General features: G+C 54.1%; 1 protein-coding gene across 4 annotated transcripts in view; it reads right to left on the bottom strand.

Annotated features, from left to right (window-relative positions):
- ZDHHC1 (zinc finger, DHHC-type containing 1) overlaps positions 1 to 8,536 on the bottom strand; it is a 13,747-nt gene extending 5,211 nt beyond the window's left edge. For 3 of the 4 annotated variants that reach the window (XM_006769789.2, XM_006769790.2, XM_015567856.1), the window contains exons 1-4: positions 8,478 to 8,536; positions 6,977 to 7,219; positions 1,861 to 2,036; positions 183 to 284 (exon numbers count right to left, since the gene is read on the bottom strand). In XM_006769789.2, the coding sequence (XP_006769852.1) occupies positions 183 to 284; positions 1,861 to 2,036; positions 6,977 to 7,219; positions 8,478 to 8,486 (530 nt within the window). In that variant the 5' untranslated portion in view covers positions 8,487 to 8,536. Of the gene's footprint in view, positions 1 to 182; positions 285 to 1,860; positions 2,041 to 6,976; positions 7,220 to 8,477 lie in introns of those variants that run through there. The other variant, XM_006769791.2, reaches the window with a different exon arrangement.
- Between the last annotated feature and the right edge of the window lie 656 nt (positions 8,537 to 9,192).

The following is a 9,192-nucleotide window of genomic DNA, read 5'->3' as shown; positions in this document are numbered from 1 at the left end:
CAGTCCCAGGAGGCAGCCATCAGGAGCGCGCGCGCGCGCGCGAGCACACACACACACACACACACACACACACGCACGCACACGCACACCAGCGCCCAGCTCCATGTACCCCTATCCCCCCTTGCAGTCTCAATGTCCCGCCTCACACACTCAGGCATCCCTACAGCAGGGTCCGCTCTCACCGGTAGTTCCTCTCTCCCACACAGTTGTTGAGCCACTTGCAGTGGTGGTCGAAGCCGCACACGCACTTGTTGCAGGCACTGCAGTGCTTGGAGCGAGCGCTCCTGCGGGGAGGGAGGGGCACAGTGCGGTTAGACCGCTGGCTGATCCCCCGCGGCAGGGCCTGGCTGGAGCAACGGGAGCCCGCGAGCGGCCAGAGCGCTTGGCCTGGAGCTGGAGATCAAACCCGGCGCCTCCGCGGGACCAAAGAGCTCAGCGCCGGGGAGCGCGCGCGCCCTCTGGCGGCACTTCGGGGCCGGGCACCCAGAAGAGGCCGCGTTTCTGAAGATCTGGGGACCCAAGGCAGGAGGAAGGAAGGACAGGGCGGTATTACTTTGCTCCACTCAGGGAGTGGACCCCGGGTGACCGGGGTGTGAAACAGAAATGGGGCTTCCGTTCCAAGCAAGGAACCCTGCATTGAACTAGGAGACAAAGCAGGTGAGGGGCCGGGAAGCAAAACAGGGCAAGGCTGTCAGGCCCAGGGCCTACCCTGCTCTTCCCAACAGCTCCATTTGTTTGGGTGCCTGTTTCTGTGCCAACCTGTGGGAATTATACTGGCATTCTTCCAGAAAACCCCAGCTTGTCTGGGCTCATCCAAAGGGAACCAAAAGAAGAGGAACAAGATGACATCTGGATGAACTCGGGGCAGTTCACCACAGATGAGGTGAGGCCACTTAGGAATGTGAGTCTCCCAGTCCCAGAGGGGGACTGGGGAAGCCCAAAGGAGTGCAGAAGAGTGGGGAGCACTCCCCCAAACTGGACAGAGCCCTGGAATGGGCAGCAACTGCCAGGGCACCCATTGAGGAACAACACACTGCCTGGTGCCTAGTGGAGGAAAGGGTGGTCTGTGCCCAAGTCCTCAGCACCCTGACACCATGGACTCTCTCGGCCTGTGGACAGACCCCCTTCCCACAGGCTGCCTGAGTCTTCAGGTTGGAAGGGCAGAGCTGGCCTTGGACCACAGCCCCATGCCTAATCCTCCACCTGAGGCTGGAAGCTCTAGGAGGGTGGGGAGGGATCTAGGGAAGCCGTCTGGACCAGCCAAGGCATGGGCTCCGCGCATTCTGACTCATCTCCCCTCGAGCAGTGTGCCCTGGAGTAAGTCGCTTGGCCTCTCTGGGCCTGAGTCCTCGTGGGCAAACAAGGATCACAGGATCTGCTGGGGGACTAGGCCAGTTGGTGGTGAATGTGGCTGTGCTGCCCAGCAGCCACATAACCTCAGGCAAGCCTCTTAGCCTTTCTGAGCTCTGGGCTCTCCCCCGTGGAGACAGATGCACTTGGCAACAGTAGGTCTCAAGTGTTAACTCCCCTCCCTGTCCCTATCTGGGAATGCTTGTGAGATTGGGGTGGGGGGTGGCTGGTAGAGTTAGTCATTAGAAATGTTTGTGGGTTTGGGTTGTGCCAAATGTTTCCTACATTTACTGTTGGAAATGCTATTCCTCATCTTCTGTTTCCAATTACCTTTTCTTCACCTTCTCTTTCACCCAATTCTCTGTCACTCCATCAAGATTCTTGACTGTAAAACACGTGTGTCATCAGGGTGACTATAAAGCCCTGGGCATGCCCCTCTCTGCTTGAGCTCCCACGACAGCTCCCCAGGCACACTCATCGCCCGCCCACACTCTGTCCACACGCACTCACACATCCACGTCGCACAGATTGCAGTGCAGGTCTTCAATGACATGTGCGTGTTGGCTTCGGTTGAAGATGGGCAAGGGCCCTGCATAGCTCTTGTCCCTCACGTTGGCATCTGCTGGATCGATGGAGACAGCAGTCAGGTGCACCACTAGGTGGCCAGCAAAGATGGCGCCCATGCACTGGCCCAGCAGGTTAAAGGCTCACTCCACACTCTGCCAGCTGAGACCCCACCCCTGCTTCCTGTGGCCAGAGAACTGGTCCCCACCTCCAGACAGCTCCCTCCCAGAGACTCAGCCTGTGCCCGCCCTACCTCCAGGTCCCTAGAACTTCCTTGTCAGACCCCTCCAGGCTACCCAGGCCCGGATGGAAGGGGGAGCTGTCATCTGGGAACACAAGTCAGCACTGCCTGCTGCTGCCCAGGGGCCCCAACACAAGGCCGTGCACACACGGGGCTGCGGCCTCACTGTTCCAAGCCTGGTGCAGGCCCTGGCTGGTCTAACCTCCAATTCTCATCTGGTTTCAGATTCTAACCGATGAAGTGAGACTGAAAGAGACCATCCTCTTAGGTCGAGGGACCTAAAATATAAGTTCTGAGCTTGTTTGCCTTGCTTTCTTAGGAAGTCTTCTCTGAGAGGGAAAAAGCGATGCTCTCCCAGTAGCCGGCCAGACAGAGTCACTTGCGATGGGGCCCATCCCCACCACCTCCCGGACCTGCAGTTCAGGTATTTGAAACCCTGGGGCTGAGGATCTAGGATATTCTGATGCATTCAGGGCCTGACCAGAGACAACATCTCTAATTCCTGGAGCTGAAACACAGCTCTTCCAGGACGTATCTGCTCAGTGATCGTACCAAATTCTGGAGATGAGTATGCTGACAACTTGCTGCGAAGTCTAAATGTGTAAAAATTCCCTAATAGATTCCACACAGGCAGCCATCTCCCCTCCATTCATCCATACTCTTGCTGGCCAGGCAGACATCATCCCTCCATCATTCAGCTTCCATCCATCAGCTGTCCAACCTCCTTTTCTCCCTTCCTCCTCTTCCTTCCAGCGGCCAAATTTCCCTGTGTGTCTGCATGAGCCAGGCTCCACCCTACTGTGCGAGGCCGTAATTGAAAGAGACAACCCTGTGACCAATGAAAACCCTCCACAGCCCAGGCTGTGGGTCAGGCCTTGGCACTTGCCTGGGTTATCCCATAGTCTCACGACACTGTTCCTCCTCTCTGGGTCCTCTTGACTCTGCCCTTCACTTGGTCTTAAAGTAGTTTTGAAGAGCTTAAACCTAAATCCTTGCTTGGTTAACCTCCTCCCTGGCTTTCAGGGGCCCTCAAACTAGAGTTTGTTCTTCAGCTCAGCGCTAGGCCCTTATGCTCTGGCTCCTCTCAAATCTCTCTGGTATCGCCAACCACTCCTCCTCAGCATTCCAGGCTCTCTTCAGACACACTGAGTGTGGGCAAACATTTAGTTTCCTGCCTGCTCCAACACTTCTCCCGCCCCCACACCCTGGCTCATTCATTCAACTGTTTACTGAGGTCCTTCTCTATGCCAGGCACTGAGGAATATGGCAGGAGCGAGACAGACACGGTGCCCCAGCTCCAAGGAGACTACAGTCTGGTAGGAAACAGAATGTTAATCACACAAGGGGTTGACTGCAACGAGGAAAGCTCATGGGACAATGTGAGTTTGTGTGACCTCAACCAGGCTGAAGGGATCCAGAAAGCTCCCCTGAGAAGGGACCGCCTCAGCTGAGGCTGGCAGGTGATGTGAGGAGGAAAGGGAGCCTGGCTGGTTCCTGGGAGCAAGCAGAGTCCCAACCAGAGGGGTGGTTCCAGCTCAACTCATGGCTGCCATGCAAGAATGAGGGCCCATGTCCCCAAATTCTGGCCTTTCAAAGGGAACCAGAAATCTGGACGTTTTTTGGTGAGGTCTCTCATGTTTTAAATGTTGACAAGGAAATTATTTTTTTAAACCCACGTGCCAAAGGTCTGTTCATTTTGTGTGCTAATTATCCCTCAATTTAAAAAAAAGAAAAAGTCTGTAGGCCAAACTGGTTCATGGGCTGTCAGTTCTTGACTTCTGACTTAGCTGGGTGTTGGGGTGGAGAGAGGAGCAAGGGGCTTCCAGGCAGAGACCAGGGTCACAGCAGAGAACAGAGCAAATAATGTAAGAGGAGGCTGGGAGGCACCAGAGGCTAGAACACAGAGAGCCTTGAGTAGCCAGAACCTCATTCCTTAAGGCGGGAGAAGCCATTAAAGCAGTGGTTCTCAACCTTCCTAATCCGCGACCCTTTAATACAGTTCCTCATGTTGTGGTGACCCCCAATTTCATTGTTACAAATTGAACATAATTAAAGCATAGTGATTAATCACAAAAACAATATGTAATTATATGTTTTCCGATGGTCTTAGGCGACCCCTGTGAAAAGGTAGTTCAACCCCCAAAGGGGTCGCGACCCACAGGTTGAGAACCGCTGCATTAGAGGGTATTTAGCTGGGGAACAACTTGATGGTGTTTGTTTTTGGAAAGGGCACTGTGGCTGCAGCTACACACACGGACTGGTCCGAGTGAGAGTGTGTGGGGAGACTGGTTTGGCAACAAAATGGTCCTCAGTTAAGAGAGGGAGATGGAGGTGGGGGGAAAAGAGGGTGATTCGATGGCTATTTAGGAGGTAAAATCAACAGAACTTGATGACTGACTGGATACAGGTGATGAAGGGAAGGGGCGGGGTCAAGAGCAAATGGACAGGTTGGTCAGGTGCTGTGAAGAGGGGAGCTATGAGCAGCAGGGGGGCGTCAGGGCCTGTGGCGATGTTGATCTAGATCAGTGATGGCGAACCTATGACACGTGTGTCAGAGGTGACACGCGAACTCATTTTTTTGGTTGATTTTTCTTTGTTAAATGGCATTTACATATATAAAATAAATATCAAAAATATAAGTCTTTGTTTTATTATGGTTGCAAATATCAAAAAATGTCTATATGTGACACGGCATCAGAGTTAAGTTAGGGTTTTTCAAAATGCTGACATGCCGAGCTCAACAGGTTCGCCAGCACTGGCCTAGATGGCCCATCTCACAATCCACAGCATGCTGGAGAGCCCCCATCCCATACTTGCCGCGGGATACTCCAGTCTACAAGGCTTCCCTCCAGCTGGAGGCTGAGCTCCCAGGGCTGGGGCCCTGTCTTGCTAATCTTTGCAACCCTCGGTCCCAGCTAGATCCAGACCCCAGGTGGGTACTTGTTACACATGATCTCCCTCCCTCATTCCCCAGGGTCCTGAGGGAGCCTACAGAAGGGAGGTGGCTTTGAGGGAAGGAAGAACCATCCAGATCTGGTGGCTCTGTGAGCCTCCACTTTGCCCAAAGCAATTAATGTGGAGAGGACAAAAGCCCAAACCATCCCAGTGCCTCAGAGCTGGAGTGCCCGGAGCAGCTCTGTTGGCCTCACTAAGCACCAGCTGTGTGAGCTCAGGGAGTCACTCAGTCTCGCTGAGCCCCAATTTCTTAGTGAAGTGGGAGGAATACCTCCAAATTATTATCAGGATCCAACAAGATAATCTACATACAGGGAATGGCACAGGGCCTGGCACACAGAAGTGCTCAATAAGTGGTAGTTACTCTGTTTACTGTTAGTGTCCTGACTGCACTCACTGCAGACCACATGGCAGAAACCCAGGTAACCCTGAGTGAGGGGTGTGCCCATTCCAGATAATGAGGGGACTATTCCATTAAGCCTTCTATTAACAGCTCTAAGGCCTGTTGGTCGCTTCTGGAAAAGGCCAGTTTCCCACTTACAGAGCTCATGACTGTGCCCGGGGCCTAGTGAACCAGAAAGCCCCCCATGACACTGGTGGTGTCCGGATGGCAACCTTCTCTAGAGTCCTTCTCCACACACTTGCCATTATCACTCACCAGCCCAGGGCTCTGTGCTTTCCCTTATGGCTAATGCCTTCTGGTGCTCCTTGTCCCCGCCCTGGGAAGCAGGCAGAGGAGGAGGCTGAGAGCTGGAGCTGGCAGAAGCCCTTATGTAGCCCTTAAAGGGCTGAACTGGGACCAAGTTCCACTGCTGACTCTGTCCAAGGAGGCATAGAGTTCATCCCTGATAACCTCCTGCAGCTCACCTAGCCCTTCCTGAAGGCCCAAGGGATCACCGCCAGGAGCACACACACCAGGTACACTCACAGGCCCCCTCTGGACAGGAGCACACGGCCGCTGCTGCACTCCGATCTCGGCCTTGCAGCCATGGCCTCTGCTCCTGGGGCTGTGGCCAGAGCTGCTGCAGTCACACCACTAGGCCCTGCAAGTTCGAGTTTGTCCTGTTCTCAGGAGCCTCCAGGGCATCTCTGATCCCTCCTCTCGTCAATCCAACCTCTCCCTACAAGGGCATGATTTACAAAGTCAGTGAGCTCCTAAACCAGTGGTTCTCAACCTTCTAATGCCGCGACCCTTTAATACAGTTCCACATGTTGTGGTGACCCCCAATTTCATTATTACAAATTGAACATAATTAAAGCATAGTGATTAATCACAAAAACAATATGTAATTATATATGTGTTTTCCGATGGTCTTAGGCGACCCTTGTGAAAGGGTCGTTCAACCCCAAAGGGGTTGCGACCCCCAGGTTGAGAACCGCTGTCCTAAACAGTCCTGGGACCACATCATAATCTGTCCAAAATAAAACCACATTTTAAATGTACCAAAACCTTACTATGTAAAAGAATTCTACCATGACTCTTCTTGAAAAGTGAAAAATTCTTTCATAAGTGGAATAATTACTCTCTCATTTATCCCTTGTTGAGCTCTGGACACAATTAGCTTAAAGAGAGCTTTCGAGCGGTACCCTGGTTGAGAGGCTCCCTCTGTGTGGGCCTTTATATGCTCCAAGGTACTTCAGGTCTGTCAGCTCACTGCATCAGGCAGAGGGGCAGAGAGGGCAAGGGGGCAGAGGGGGCAGAGGGAGGTTGGAGGTCAGGCAGGCAGGCAGCTGGTCTCTCCCAGGGAAGAAACGGGTCTCCCTGTGCTCTCTGAGGCTCTGGAGCCCAGCTTCAGGCCTCTGCCATGTTCTCCATCTATTGCCCCTACAAATCCATGAATGAGCCCCACATTTTCCCAAGGATACAGCATAGCCAGCAGGCACCCAGTGGTGAGGCAGGAGGGGAACAAGGACCCCAAAGCCGATCACTGCGAAGAAGAGGTACAGCAGCCAGGCCACAATCTGGAGCGGGTGAGGGGGCCAGCTCCACCCATTCCGGCGGGACCGCTGGCCCTGCAGCTCCGGGGAGGGTCCGCTGGCCTGTGCGGGTGCTGTCCACACACTCTTCTCAGGCGCTGTCTTGTTGGAGGGCTTGTTGCAGATGTTCATCTCCAGAGGGAGAAAGAACAGAGAGAGCATTAGCCTGAGGAGGTCCAGGCTGGACCCAGAGCCCACGAATGCAGCCAGGTTTCAGCAGGGGGGAAGCAGGCTGGGGCACTAAGCCACCTCCCAGCTACTCTGCAGGGCAACCGGCGCCCTAGCATGATGAAGTCAGTGGGGGAGGCTGGTGTGAGTGCTGGTCTCAAAGCCCCAGAGCCAGCTTTGGCCCCGGCCTTGGCCAGGACAAGGTAGGAGGGCCCAGGGTTTATTCAGGACAGTGTGGCTGCCTGTTACTCAAAGTGTTCTGTCTCCACAGCCATCAGTGTTAAACCCAATAAGACATGTTCTCATCTGGGAACAATATCTGGCGGGGCCAGACCGATGAGAACACATGCTGATTCTGTTACGATTAGTCACCTCCGTCCTGTGGCCCAAATGCAAGTGTCAGAGAGGGGCCCTTACCCTTTGCTCAGGGAAACAGGAGCGGAGCTGTGTGGAAGGGGGATCTAGCCTCTGGTCCTAGGTAAGCATGTACTCCCTTTAGGACTGGGGGAGGGCCTTGAACATTCTCCCCTGTGCTTCGGAAGCTGCCTGAGGCTTCTTGGCTGGGGAGGAGCCAGCCCATGAGAGGAGGATTCCTCCTTGTTCCCCCCAGAAGAGTAAATGACCATGTTTCTCTAAGTAAAATCTGGGCCTGGTGCACTGAGAACAGACAAGTGGGTTGACCTGAGGGGGCTCAGGGAAGATGAGGGCTTGACCAGAGCCTGCCACCAGATGGCAGCACTCCCCTATCCCGCCATCCTTGGGCCCAAGAGCTGGCCTAGGGGCCAAAGTCACCAGCCTGGCAGACAGGGTGGGCCTGTCCTAGCTTCTGGGCCGGAGGTGGAAACAGAGCCTGGGCAGGCAGCACCAGACTTGGGGAGACAGGCCAACTGGGAGCTCTTGGTGGGAAGGCAGGGCGTTGGGGACAAACCCTGGCAGCTGCACTTTCAGGAGTCCATGCCCGTGGGCCTTCCTCACTTCTCAGCCCAACAAAACCTTCCATGACCTTTAGAGCCCACTGACAGCATCTCCTCCGCCAGGGGTACCCCAAGTCAGGGAGCTCATGCTCAGCCTTTACTAGGCAAGTTGCTGCCACTCGGAACACTCTGCCACCCGCCCCGTATCCATTTGCCCCTGTTACCCCAGCTTCCCCCAAGGACAGTAAATGTGTGTGACTCATTCACCTCTGCTTCCCACCTCCCCTCCCCCAGTACCCAGAGCGTACCTTGTACATAGAAAGTGCTCAGTAAATGTTTGCTGACTTGAGAACATCTGAAATAAAAGGAAATGTGGGCATGGTAAATGGTGTGGAACCTGGTCCACCCGAAGCCATCTGTCCCACTCTGCCCCGCCTTCAATCTGTACAGCCACCAGGCACCCACAACTCCCCTATTTTGCACAGGCACAGCGCACCCAAACCTGCCCGCACCCTCACCTGCCCCGCCCCAGCTGCCCCTGCCCACTGGCTATTACCCTGACTGCGGAACATTTGCACTTACTCACTCTGCCCTCATCCCGCCCGAGGCTCAGAGCCTCCTGGAAGCTAAGCTGGCATATCTGAAGACAACTCTGCGTAGCCTCACTCAAAGCTAAGTGATATGACCCTAGTTTTCTTCCAGGGACTCTAGTGGAGTCCTTTGTCTTCAACAAGAAGCAGCAAAAGGTGAAAAAAGAGTTCCAGCTTTGGAGGAAACAGATCTAGGTTCGAGTCCTGGCTCTGCACTTACTAGCTGATTGGCCTGAGTTCCTTCATCTGAAAACAGGTTAGGGTTGCCTACCTAGGGCTGTGTATAGATCAGCGACACTGTAGGTAAACCTGACATATGAATGCTCCCTAAATGATAGGCACCATAATTACCCTTAAAATAGCCCTCTGGGCAGGTCCTCATCTTTCCAGACTGAGGCTACTACATCTGATATTCTAGGAGGTTTATGTCCAA

The sequence above is a fragment of the Myotis davidii genome, unplaced genomic scaffold, assembly GCF_000327345.1.
Source record: "Myotis davidii unplaced genomic scaffold, ASM32734v1 scaffold243, whole genome shotgun sequence".
Classification (NCBI taxonomy): Eukaryota; Metazoa; Chordata; class Mammalia; order Chiroptera; family Vespertilionidae; genus Myotis; species Myotis davidii.
This window is presented reverse-complemented; position numbering and strand designations above follow the sequence as displayed.